Source organism: Panulirus ornatus, chromosome 30, assembly GCF_036320965.1.
Source record: "Panulirus ornatus isolate Po-2019 chromosome 30, ASM3632096v1, whole genome shotgun sequence".
Taxonomy (NCBI): Eukaryota; Metazoa; Arthropoda; class Malacostraca; order Decapoda; family Palinuridae; genus Panulirus; species Panulirus ornatus.
This window is the reverse complement of record NC_092253.1, coordinates 25,090,021-25,104,238: the sequence shown is the minus strand read 5'-3', so window position 1 is coordinate 25,104,238 and position 14,218 is coordinate 25,090,021. Positions and strand designations below refer to the sequence as shown.

The window sequence follows — 14,218 nt, the reverse complement described above, 5'->3', positions numbered from 1 at the left end:
CCTTTTTCAGCACATAAATCTACAAGCTCTTCACCATTTCCATTTACAACACTGAACACCCCATGTACACCAATTATTCCCTCAACTGCCACATTACTCACCTTTGCATTCAAATCACCCATCACTATAACCCGGTCTCGTGCATCAAAACCACTAACACATTCATTCAGCTGCTCCCAAAACACTTGCCTCTCATGATCTTTCTTCTCATGCCCAGGTGCATATGCACCAATAATCACCCATCTCTCTCCATCAACTTTCAGTTTTACCCATATTAATCGGGAATTTACTTTCTTACATTCTATCACGTACTCCCACAACTCCTGTTTCAGGAGTACTGCTACTCCTTCCCTTGCTCTTGTCCTCTCGCTAACCCCTGACTTTACTCCCAAGACATTCCCAAACCACTCTTCCCCTTCACCCTTGAGCTTCGTTTCACTCAGCCAAAACATCCAGGTTCCCTTCCTCAAACATACTACCTATCTCTCCTTTTTTCACATCTTGGTTACATCCACACACATTTAGGCACCCCAATCTGAGCCTTCGAGGAGTATGAGCACTCCCCGCGTGACTCCTTCTTCTGTTTCCCATTTTAGAAAGTTTATACTCTTAAATATTTTCAATATGATTCAAACTTCATTTTTCCACCAAAAACCTGCAGACCTCCCATGGATAAATAATAGGGCAGTCATTTAATCATGTTTACCTAGGACAAATTTGATTTATGCCAGGAATGCACTGCTGAAAAAAGTAGCTGATGGTCCTAGCATGCAGTAATCATGCAACACAGCAGCTTGCAGAGTACTGCTTGGTCTACCTAGTGATGGGGGCACACAAGCAGCCAGCTCTCGAGAGCAAAAACCAAAGTAATACCTATAGAAGGGGGGAAAAGGTGCCATAGGGCTCATGGGTCAAGTTTTGAAGTAAGCCTGGGAGAGCTTATAAAGTCGCACAGCTTTCGATTCAGCTCTGCCAAATAAGGATGCAGAGCTAGAACCTCAGAAATAGAAGCAGTACTCAATATGAGGACAGAGTACTGCCCTCATATCTGAGATGGTTCTAGCTCTGCATCCTTGCTTGACAGACTAGAGTTGAAAGCTATCCGACTTACAATCTCTACATGGCTTGCTTGATATGCTTGCTCTATTCTGCAGTGTTGGTTCCCTCTCCCTCTTCTATAGGTATTAATTTGGGTTTTGCTCCTGAAAGCTGGCTGCTTGTAAGTCCCCACCACTAGGTAGAACATGCAACATTCGGTAAGCTGCTTCATAAGATTACTGTGTGGATGTTGACAACTCATAGGTAAGCCATTTTGATAATGGTTTCTTTCCCTACACTTCGAAGCTTTGAAACTCTTTATCCTCTCATGTCTTTCCCGATAACTATGACCTGGTACATTTTAAAAGACATGATTCTCATAACTGCCAAAATTCAGAAATACTTTCCCTTGTCTCTTCTTTTTCCTTCATAATCCCTTCTATATTTCAATTAAGGCCTGGCCTTTGTATGAACTTTTGTCCATGACAGGAGCCTCCAATGAAAAAAAAGACTTGAAAATTACTATAATAGGTACTTACTAGTACAATCTAGAAGAGGTTACTCATGAGTCTCTAACTTACAAGACCTTTTACTCTCTCAAAAAAGTAAGCCACATACTCTTTCAAGCAAAGAGCATAAAATATTCAAAGAACAACAATACTAAACAACTACAGGTTACAACAGATGGCACAATCTGAAATGAACAGGGATAATTTACAGACAATCATAAAACGTTTTTCTTTTTAAAACAGAGCTAATGGAGCAGTAAACTAAGCATCTAGTGTAAAACTAACCTAATGGGGTGGAGTATGGTGTGCATAAAGAGATTCCAGAGATTGGAGGTTCTGGGGCATGCATTCCTGTAGAGATATGGAAATCTTATGTGCTATAACATGCACTCTGGTCTATTTTTGAGCTCATATCCATGCACCTAAACACATGTAAACTGTAATTAGGTAGAAATGTTTTAGACTTATACATTAAAATCTGCTATTGCCATGAACTATGTAGGCCTAATGAAAGAAATAAATGGCCAGTCTCCAGATGAAAAGAATAGTCCGGGTAGAAAAGTGGATGTTATTTTTGCTGAAGTGTGCGGAGAGAGAGAGAGAGAAAGAGAGAGAGAGAGAGAGAGAGAGAGAGAGAGAGAAGAGAGAATGAAAAAGACTACCCATAATATTAATCTATGGTAACAGCAAACCATGCAATGATATAATTGATTTTTCTTGGTTGACTAAGAAAAAAGGATCATAATTGTACAGGCAGATACAAGATTTTACATACAAAGAGCAGCATGCTTAATGTTGGTGAACTATGACATTTTCAATTCTTAACATGGAACAGACTGTCATGTTATTTTGGCTGTTCAGTGTACATTTTCAAACATGCTGAGATATATATATACATTAAAATACATGAAAGTGAATCAATTATCAAATAAACTGAGAGTGCAATATTTAGTGAACAAAAAATGAAAGTGGGTTCTGTATATAATCACAGAAATGGACTCAAAAAGTGACAATGAAGCAAACAAATGTTGGAAAAAGCTAAAGAATATGTGGCAGAAGAAAGTAAAGCCTAAGTATTCATACAAGAAATGTTTATGCTTGCTGCCCAATCACCATAATATATGATGATAACTTCTGACAAGGAACTGAATAATTTACTGAAAGGCTGAAACAAACTGACATGTTTGGTGGGAAAGAATGACACTGTATGTAGGAGGTAGTTGCTGGTAGGCAGCAAATGACCAGGGAGGTATATTACCAGTACTACCCACCTAGGTATTGGGAGGGTTAATGACATCTGCATAGAAAGCCTGCACTTTAGAGGTTGTCAAGTTGCACCCCTCTGACCCAGGTAGCTGTCTTTTCTTTCTGCCTCACTAACGTGTACTACTGGCATTCTGTCTACAAACAAACAATCTTTCCTTGTCATATGTAATACTTAACTCAAACATCTCATTCTTTGTAACTCTAGGTTTTTCTAGTGTGCACTCTCTGTGCTAGCCTTGCCTTTTGGCAAAATGGTAGAAGTAGATGGAAGTAGTAGGTAGGGACAGGTAGAAGTAGTAGGGAGGAGGATCAGACAGAAGTAGTCATCAGGAACATTATGTAGGAGCCTCTGCAAACACTACACTAGAATTGCTCTCTGCCAGTGGCCTGTTAAGGATAAGGCACTAAAGGCTATGAGGTGGCATTGGAGGTCTTTAGCTATGGAGACTCTGTTGCCGTGGCCACCCCTTTGAGGGAGTTCCAACTGGAACAAGCATAAGAGATATTGATAGATAGATTTTGGTACAATCCTTAAATGGGGATAAAAAGTAAAAGATTTCAGCAAAGCAAACTGTAAGTGTTGGAAAAAATTAAGAATTAATGGCAGAAGAATGTAATGCTTCTAACAAAAGGTGCTGATACAATGGAGGAAATGGGGTTGTGATGCAAACAAAATATATGTTGATAATTTGTAATGCACTAACCATCTAAAGTCATAATGTGATTGATGAAGGGAATGTGTACATGTAATTGATATTGTACCATCTAAGTGTCATACTGTGCTACAGTGAAAGGGAAATATGCTACTGTCATATTCATATGAAAGCTCTATCATTTCGTTAAAAGATAGAAGCATCACTTAGAAACCAACACATTAAAGCTAAAAAAGGAAAAATATGCAAGTAAATCAACAAATACAGCATATTGTTACATACCCATTTGCAAGGTGGCTCCATTCACTACAAGCTCCTCGGCAATGAGGCGGCCAATTTCATTCTCAACATCAGACCGTTCTTTGGGACAGTGTTCAGGTAAACTTTCAATGCCATCCACCATAGCATCAAAGTGACTCTTGTGTATCACACCATCCCCAAATGTGCGTGGCATGCATGGATTAACCTGATGATACATGAAACTATATTTCAATTTTGGTACCATAGAAAAGTGATTAATTTTAAAATCTAGTAAATAGAGATGTTATACTATGATGGATGATTGTCACATGCTGATTATTAGTCAATGGTATCATCTGCTTTTCACTTGCTTTACTTTTTAGACAAGTCTGCTGCAAAAGAAATCAGGAACGGAGGCTTTTAATACATACATTCCCTAAGTTAAACTGGAAAAAGAAAACAAACAATGTTTTGAGCATTACTTTGAGCATTGTTTTCTTTCATAAAGTTCAACAATAATGTATAATCATATCAGAAGATTAATTTACTTTCAATTATCAGCACTTAGTTACTCTATAGTTTACATAACACACTCCCTTATCAAAATAGTACTTCCCTTGGACAAATGTCATTTTAAAAAAAATAAGGTGGGAATTCTTTTAATTTAATGCAGCACATACTAAAAGAGTTCTTACAGCGTTTGAAGCACCGTCTTTCATAAAAACTGCTGCTGAGCCACTAACTAGGACCACTACATAACTGTTTATTTAATTTTACAAAGGCATGGGACTTCAAGTATTACATTTTCCAGAAAAAATTTTCATCACACAATACCTGTGTCTTTAATGGGTATAAAACACACTGCATGAACTTCCACTTGAATCAGAAAGGCCCTTTAAGACACTAAAATGACCAATCTTCACCTCTGAACATATATACACCCTATATTTCTTACAAATCATATGCCATAATATGCAATAAGCAGTGTTATGAAATGAGAGAAGCAAAAACTTTCTTGAGTGGTACTCTAACTTGCCTAGATGAAATGCTGTTCTTCATATGATTAACTTTACTGTCCGAGAGCAACACCTCTATTTCAGAGTAAATCACAATTCTATAAGAGCATATGCTTGCTTGCTATAATAATGTAAAGAAAAAAAAATGACATACCTGACCAATGATGTGTTTGGCATTCTGCACAGCTGCCCGTGCACAGTCTACACTTGTGCCCAAAGAGCAGAAACCATGTTTATCTGGTGGTGAAACCTAAAAGCAATAAACATAAAAGCAGATTAATTCATAATTAGAGTTTATCACTCATCAATATATCTAAATAAGAAGATGTATTATACTTATACTTAATTGCTGTTTCCCATGTCAGCAAGGTAGCGCCAGGAAACAGACGAAGAATGGACCATCCACTCATATACACATATATATATACATAAATGCCCATACACGCACATATACTTATCAATATATACATGCATACACATACACAGACAGATACATGTATACATATGTACATATTCATACTTGCTTGCCTTCATCCATTCCTATTGCTATCCCAGCCCACAGGAAACAGCACTGCTACCCCCCACTTTAGCAAGGTAGCGCCAGGAAAAACATACAGAAAAGGCTACATTCGTTCACACTCAGTCTCGGCATATTTGATTGCCGTTTCCTGCATTAGCAAGGGAGCACCAGGAACAGACAAGGAAAGGCCACATCCACTCCCATCCATTCTGTGGCTGCCATGTGTAATGCACCGATACCACAGCTCCCTATCCACAACCAGACCTTTCCATGGTTTACCTGGGAGACTTCACATACCCTGATTCAGTCTAGTGACAGCATGTTGATGCCAGTATACCACATCATTCCAATTCACTCTATCCTGTAACACAACTTTCACCCTTTTGCATGTTTAGGCCCTGATTGCTCAAAATCTTTTTAATCCAACCTTCTAACCCCAATTTGGTGTTTCTGTTCTTCTTGTTACCTCCACTTTTGAAATACATATAGTTCTTTTTTTCTTTCAAACTATTTGCCATTTCCCGCATTAGCAAGGTAGCATTAAGAACAGAGGACTGGGCCTCTGAGGGAATATCTTCACCTGGACCCCTTCTCTGTTCCTTCTTTTGGAAAATTAAAAAAAAAAAAAAACAAGAGGGGAGGATTTCCAGCCCCCCGCTCCCTCCCCTTTTAGTCGCCTTCTATGACACGCAGGGAATACGCGGGAAGTATTCTTTCTCCCCTATCCCCAGGGATAAAAATATATATATGTATATATATTTTTTTTTTTTTGCTTTGTCGCTGTCTCCCGCGTTTGCGAGGTAGCGCAAGGAAACAGATGAAAGAAATGGCCCAACCCACCCCCATACACATGTATATACATACGTCCACACACGCAAATATACATACCTACACATCTTGCCATGGTTTACCCCAGACGCTTCACATGCCCTGATTCAATCCACTGACAGCATGTCAACCCCGGTATACCACATCGATCCAATTCACTCTATTCCTTGCCCTCCTTTCACCCTCCTGCATGTTCAGGCCCCGATCACACAAAATCTTTTTCACTCCATCTTTCCACCTCCAATTTGGTCTCCCACTTCTCCTCGTTCCCTCCACCTCCGACACATATATCCTCTTGGTAATCTTTCCTCACTCATTCTCTCCATGTGCCCCAAACCATTTCAAAACACCCTCTTCTGCTCTCTCAACCACGCTCTTTTTATTTCCACAGATCTCTCTTACCCTTACGTTACTTACTCGATCAAACCACCTCACACCACACATTGTCCTCAAACATCTCATTTCCAGCACATCCATCCTCCTGCGCACAACTCTATCCATAGCCCACGCCTCGCAACCATACAACATTGTTGGAACCACTATTCCTTCAAACATACCCATTTTTGCTTTCGGAGATAATGTTCTCGACTTCCACACATTCTTCAAGGCTCCCAGGATTTTCGCCCCCTCCCCCACCCTATGATCCACTTCCGCTTCCATGGTTCCATCCGCTGCCAGATCCACTCCCAGATATCTAAAACACTTTACTTCCTCCAGTTTTTCTCCATTCAAACTTACCTCCCAATTGACTTGACCCTCAACCCTACTGTACCTAATAACCTTGCTCTTATTCACATTTACTCTTAACTTTCTTCTTTCACACACTTTACCAAACTCAGTCACCAGCTTCTGCAGTTTCTCACATGAATCAGCCACCAGCGCTGTATCATCAGTGAACAACAACTGACTCACTTCCCAAGCTCTCTCATCCCCAACAGACTTCATACTTGCCCCTCTTCCCAAAACTCGTGCATTTACCTCCCTAACAACCCCATCCATAAACAAATTAAACAACCATGGAGACATCACACACCCCTGCCGCAAATCTACATTCACTGAGAACCAATCACTTTCCTCTCTTCCTACACGTACACATGCCTTACATCCTCGATAAAAACTTTTCACTGCTTCTAACAACTTGCCTCCCACACCATATATTCTTAATAGCCTCCACAGAGCATCTCTATCAACTCTATCATATGCCTTCTCCAGATCCATAAATGGTACATACAACTCCATTTGCTTTTCTAAGTATTTCTCACATACATTCTTCAAAGCAAACACCTGATCCACACATCCTCTACCACTTCTGAAACCACACTGCTCTTCCCCAATCTGATGCTCTGTACATGCCTTCACCCTCTGAATCAATACCCTCCCATATAATTTACCAGGAATACTCAACAAACTTATACCTCTGTAATTTGGGGAGGTGGAAGCAGGAGTTTTGGAGGGGGGGGGGGGGGGCAAGTGTGGGGTCTGTTGGGGATGGGAGGGCTTGGGAGGTGAGTCAGTTGTTGTTCAGTGATGATACAGCGCTGGTGGCTGATTCATGTGAGAAACTGCAGAAGCTGGTGACTGAGTTTGGTAAAGTGTGTGAAAGAAGAAAGTTAAGAGTAAATGTGAATAAGAGCAAGGTTATTAGGTACAGTAGGGTTGATGGTCAAGTCAATTGGGAGGTAAGTTTGAATGGAGAAAAACTGGAGGAAGTAAAGTGTTTTAGATATCTGGGAGTGGATCTGGCAGCGGATGGAACCATGGTAGTGGAAGTGAATCATAGGGTGGGGGAGGGGGCGAAAATCCTGGGAGCCTTGAAGAATGGGTGGAGGTCGAGAACATTATCTCCGAAAGAAAAATGGCTATGTTTGAAGGAATAGTGGTTCCAACAATGTTGTATGGTTGCGAGGCGTGGGCTATGGATAGAGTTGTGCGCATGAGGGTGGATGTGCTGGAAATGAGATGTTTGAGGACAATATGTGGTGTGAGGTGGTTTGATCGAGTAAGTAATGTAAGGGTAAGAGAGATGTGTGGAAATAAAAAGAGCGTGGTTGAGAGAGCAGAAGAGGGTGTTTTGAAATGGTTTGGGCACATGGAGAGAATGAGTGAGGAAAGATTGACCAAGAGGATATATGTGTCGCAGGTGGAGGGAACGAGGAGAAGTGGGAGACCAAATTGGAGGTGGAAAGATGGAGTGAAAAAGATTTTGAGTGATCGGGGCCTGAAAATGCAGGATGGTGAAAGGCGGGCAAGGAATAGAGTGAATTGGATTGATGTGGTATGCCAGTGTCGACGTGCTGTAAATGGATTGAATCAGGGCATGTGAAGCGTCTGGGGTAAACCATGGAAAGTTCTGTGGGGACCGGATGTGGAAAGGGAGCTGTGGTTTTGGGCATTATTGCATGACAGCTAGAGACTGAGTGTGAACGAATGGTGCCTTTCTTGTCTTTTCCTAGCGCTACCTCGCACACATGAGGGGGGAGGGGGATGTTATTCCATGTGTGGCGAGGTGGCAATGGGAATGAATAAAAGCAGACAGTGTGAATTGTGTGCATGTGTATATATGTATGTGTATGTGTGTGTAAATATATGTGTACATTGAGATGTATGGGTATGTATATTTGCGTGTGTGGACGTGTATGTATATAGATGTGTATGGGGGTGGGTTGGGCCATTTCTTTCGTCTGTTTCCTTGTGCTACCTCGCAAACGCGGGAGACAGCGACAAATCAAAATAAATAAATAAATACATACATATATATATATATATATATATATATATATATATATATATATATATATATATATATATTGGAGCGATGTGGTATACAGGGGTTGACGTGCTGTCAGTGGATTGAATCAAGGCATGTGAAGCGTCTGGGGTAAACCATGGAAAGCTGTGTAGGTATGTATATTTGCGTGTGTGGACGTGTGTATGTACATGTGTATGGGGGGGGTTGGGCCATTTCTTTCGTCTGTTTCCTTGCGCTACCTCGCAGGCGCGGGAGACAGCGACAGAGTATAAAAAAAAAAAAAAAAAAAAAATATATATATATATATATATATATATATATATATATATATATATATATATATATATATATATATATATCTTTTTCTTTTCTTTCAAACTATTCGCCATTTCCCGCATTAGCGAGGTAGCGTTAAGAACAGAGGACTGGGCCTTTGAGGGAATACCCTCACCTGGCCGAATTCTCTGTTCCTTCTTTTGGAAAATTAAAAAAAAACAAAAAACGAGAGGGGAGGATTTCCAGTCCCCCGCTCCCTCCCCTTTTAGTCGCCTTCTACGACACGCAAGGAATACGTGGGAAGTATTCTTTCTCCCCTATCCCCAGGGATAATATATATATATATATATATATATATATATATATATATATATATATATATATATATATATATATATATTTTTTTTTTTTTTTTTTTCCAAAAGAAGGAACAGAGAAGAGGTCCAGGTGAGGATATTCCCTCAAAGGCACAGTCCTCTGTTCTTAACGCTACCTCGCTATCGCGGGAAATAGCGAATAGTATGAAAAAAAAAAAAATATATATATAGAGTGGGGTGCCTAAATGTGTGTGGATGTAACCAAGATGTGAAAAAAGGAGAGATAGGTAGTATGTTTGAGGAAAGGAACCTGGATGTTTTGGCTCTGAGTGAAACGAAGCTCAAGGGTAAAGGGGAAGAGTGGTTTGGGAATGTCTGGGGAGTAAAGTCAGGGGTTAGTGAGAGGACAAGAGCAAGGGAAGGAGTAGCAATACTCCTGAAACAGGAGTTGTGGGAGTATGTGATAGAATGTAAGAAAGTAAATTCTCGATTAATATGGGTAAAACTGAAAGTTGATGGAGAGAGGTGGGTGATTATTGGTGCATATGCACCTGGGCATGAGAAGAAAGATCATGAGAGGCAAGTGTTTTGGGAGCAGCTGAATGAGTGTGTTAGTGGTTTTGATGCACGAGACCGGGTTATAGTGATGGGTGATTTGAATGCAAAGGTGAGTAATGTGGCAGTTGAGGGAATAAGTGGTATACATGGGGTGTTCAGTGTTGTAAATGGAAATGGTGAAGAGCTTGTAGATTTATGTGCTGAAATAGGACTGATGATTGGGAATACCTGGTTTAAAAAGCGAGATATACATAAGTATACTTATGTAAGTAGGAGAGATGGCCAGAGAGCGTTATTGGATTACGTGTTAATTAACAGGCGTGCGAAAGAGAGACTTTTGGATGTTAATGTGCTGAGAGGTGCAACTGGAGGGATGTCTGATCATTATCTTGTGGAGGCTAAGGTGAAGATTTGTATGGGTTTTCAGAAAAGAAGAGTGAATGTTGGGGTGAAGAGGGTGGTGAGAGTAAGTGAGCTTGGGAAGAAGACCTGTGTGAGGAAGTACCAGGAGAGACTGAGTACAGAATGGAAAAAGGTGAGAACAATGGAAGTAAGGGGAGTGGGGGAGGAATGGGATGTATTTAGGGAATCAGTGATGGATTGCGCAAAAGATGCTTGTGGCATGAGAAGAGTGGGAGGTGGGTTGATTAGAAAGGGTAGTGAGTGGTGGGATGAAGAAGTAAGAGTATTAGTGAAAGAGAAGAGAGAGGCATTTGGACGATTTTTGCAGGGAAAAAATGCAATTGAGTGGGAGATGTATAAAAGAAAGAGACAGGAGGTCAAGAGAAAGGTGCAAGAGGTGAAAAAAAGGGCAAATGAGAGTTGCGGTGAGAGAGTATCATTAAATTTTAGGGAGAATAAAAAGATGTTCTGGAAGGAGGTAAATAAAGTGCGTAAGACAAGGGAGCAAATGGGAACTTCAGTGAAGGGCGCAAATGGGGAGGTGATAACAAGTAGTGGTGATGTGAGAAGGAGATGGAGTGAGTATTTTGAAGGTTTGTTGAATGTGTTTGATGATAGAGTGGCAGATATAGGGTGTTTTGGTCGAGGTGGTGTGCAAAGTGAGAGGGTTAGGGAAAATGATTTGGTAAACAGAGAAGAGGTAGTGAAAGCTTTGCGGAAGATGAAAGCCGGCAAGGCAGCAGGTTTGGATGGTATTGCAGTGGAATTTATTAAAAAAGGGGGTGACTGTATTGTTGACTGGTTGGTAAGGTTATTTAATGTATGTATGACTCATGGTGAGGTGCCTGAGGATTGGCGGAATGCGTGCATAGTGCCATTGTACAAAGGCAAAGGGGATAAGAGTGAGTGCTCAAATTACAGAGGTATATGTTTGTTGAGTATTCCTGGTAAATTATATGGGAGGGTATTGATTGAGAGGGTGAAGGCATGTACAGAGCATCAGATTGGGGAAGAGCAGTGTGGTTTCAGAAGTGGTAGAGGATGTGTGGATCAGGTGTTTGCTTTGAAGAATGTATGTGAGAAATACTTAGAAAAGCAAATGGATTTGTATGTAGCATTTATGGATCTGGAGAAGGCATATGATAGAGTTGATAGAGATGCTCTGTGGAAGGTATTAAGAATATATGGTGTGGGAGGAAAGTTGTTAGAAGCAGTGAAAAGTTTTTATCGAGGATGTAAGGCATGTGTACGTGTAGGAAGAGAGGAAAGTGATTGGTTCTCAGTGAATGTAGGTTTGCGGCAGGGGTGTGTGATGTCTCCATGGTTGTTTAATTTGTTTATGGATGGGGTTGTTAGGGAGGTAAATGCAAGAGTTTTGGAAAGAGGGGCAAGTATGAAGTCTGTTGGGGATGAGAGAGCTTGGGAAGTGAGTCAGTTGTTGTTCGCTGATGATACAGCGCTGGTGGCTGATTCATGTGAGAAACTGCAGAAGCTGGTGACTGAGTTTGGTAAAGTGTGTGGAAGAAGAAAGTTAAGAGTAAATGTGAATAAGAGCAAGGTTATTAGGTACAGTAGGGTTGAGGGTCAAGTCAATTGGGAGGTGAGTTTGAATGGAGAAAAACTGGAGGAAGTGAAGTGTTTTAGATATCTGGGAGTGGATCTGGCAGCGGATGGAACCATGGAAGCGGAAGTGGATCATAGGGTGGGGGAGGGGGCGAAAATTCTGGGGCCTTGAAGAATGTGTGGAAGTCGAGAACATTATCTCGGAAAGCAAAAATGGGTATGTTTGAAGGAATAGTGGTTCCAACAATGTTGTATGGTTGCGAGGCGTGGGCTATGGATAGAGTTGTGCGCAGGAGGATGGATGTGCTGGAAATGAGATGTTTGAGGACAATGTGTGGTGTGAGGTGGTTTGATCGAGTGAGTAACGTAAGGGTAAGAGAGATGTGTGGAAATAAAAAGAGCGTGGTTGAGAGAGCAGAAGAGGGTGTTTTGAAGTGGTTTGGGCACATGGAGAGAATGAGTGAGGAAAGATTGACCAAGAGGATATATGTGTCGGAGGTGGAGGGAACGAGGAGAAGAGGGAGACCAAATTGGAGGTGGAAAGATGGAGTGAAAAAGATTTTGTGTGATCGGGGCCTGAACATGCAGGAGGGTGAAAGGAGGGCAAGGAATAAAGTGAATTGGAGCGATGTGGTATACCGGGGTTAACGTGCTGTCAGTGGATTGAATCAGGGCATGTGAAGCGTCTGGGGTAAACCATGGAAAGCTGTGTAGGTATGTATATTTGCGTGTGTGGACGTATGTATATACATGTGTATGGGGGGGGGTAGGGCCATTTCTTTCGTCTGTTTCCTTGCGCTACCTCGCAAACGCGGGAGACAGCGACAAAGTATAATAATAAAAAAAAAAAAAATATATATATATATATATATATATATAGGGTGTTTTGGTCGAGGTGGTGTGCAAAGTGAGAGGGTTAGGGAAAATGATTTGGTAAACAGAGAAGAGGTAGTAAAAGCTTTGCGGAAGATGAAAGCTGGTAAGGCAGCAGGTTTGCATGGTATTGGAGTGGACTTTATTAAAAGAGGGGGTGACTGTATTGTTGACTGGTTGGTAAGGTTATTTAATGTATGTATGACTCATGGTGAGGTGCCTGAGGATTGGCGGAATGCGTGCATAGTGCCATTGTACAAAGGCAAAGGGGGTAAGAGTGAGTGCTCAAATTACAGAGGTATAAGTTTGTTGAGTATTCCTGGTAAATTATACGGGAGGGTATTGATTCAGAGGGTGAAGGCATGTACAGAGCATCAGATTAGGGAAGATCAGTGTGGTTTCAGAAGTGGTAGAGGATGTGTGGATCAGGTGTTTGCTTTGAAGAATGTATGTGAGAAATACTTAGAAAAGCAAATGGATTTGTATGTAGCATTTATGGATCTGGAGAAGGCATATGACAGAGTTGATAGAGATGCTCTGTGGAAGGTATTAAGAATATATGGTGTGGGAGGCAAGTTGTTAGAAGCAGTGAAAAGTTTTTATCGAGGATGTAAGGCATGTGTACGTGTAGGAAGAGAGGAAAGTGATTGGTTCTCAGTGAATGTAGGTTTGTGGCAGGGGTGTGTGATGTCTCCATTGTTGTTTAATTTGTTTATGGATGGGGTTGTTAGGGAGGTGAATGCAAGAGTTTTGGAAAGAGGAGCAAGTATGAAGTCTGTTTTGGATGAGAGAGTCTGGGAAGTGAGTCAGTTGTTGTTCGCTGATGACACAGCGCTGGTGGCTGATTCATGAGAGAAACTGCAGAAGCTGGTGACTGAGTTTGGTAAAGTGTGTGGAAGAAGAAAGTTAAGAGTAAATGTGAATAAGAGCAAGGTTATTAGGTACAGTAGGGTTGAGGGTCAAGTCAATTGGGAGGTGAGTTTGAATGGAGAAAAACTGGAGGAAGTAAAGTGTTTTAGATATCTGGGAGTGGATCTGGCAGCGGATGGAACCATGGAAGTGGAAGTGAATCATAGGGTGGGGGAGGGGGCAAAAATCCTGGGAGCCTTGAAGAATGTGTGGAAGTCGAGAACATTATCTCGGAGAGCAAAAATGGGTATGTTTGAAGGAATAGTGGTTCCAACAATGTTGTATGGTTGCGAGGCGTGGGCTATGGATAGAGTTGTGCGCAGGAGGGTGGATGTGCTGGAAATGAGATGTTTGAGGACAATGTGTGGTGTGAGGTGGTTTGATCGAGTAAGTAATGTAAGGGTAAGAGAGATGTGTGGAAATAAAAAGAGTGTGGTTGAGAGAGCAGAAGAGGGTGTTTTGAAATGGTTTGGGCACATGGAGAGAATGAGTGAGGAAAGA

General features: G+C 41.2%; 1 protein-coding gene across 3 annotated transcripts in view; it reads right to left on the bottom strand.

The window, feature by feature from the left end:
- The window catches only part of LOC139758506 (succinyl-CoA:acetate/propanoyl-CoA:succinate CoA transferase), a 78,497-nt gene that overhangs the window by 31,415 nt on the left and 32,864 nt on the right, over positions 1-14,218 (bottom strand). For 2 of the 3 annotated variants that reach the window (XM_071680004.1, XM_071680005.1), the window contains exons 4-6: positions 4,877-4,972; positions 3,749-3,932; positions 1,833-1,898 (exon numbers count right to left, since the gene is read on the bottom strand). In XM_071680004.1, coding sequence (XP_071536105.1) covers positions 1,833-1,898; positions 3,749-3,932; positions 4,877-4,972 — 346 coding nt within the window. The remainder of the gene's footprint in view (positions 1-1,832; positions 1,899-3,748; positions 3,933-4,876; positions 4,973-14,218) is intronic. The other variant, XM_071680006.1, reaches the window with a different exon arrangement.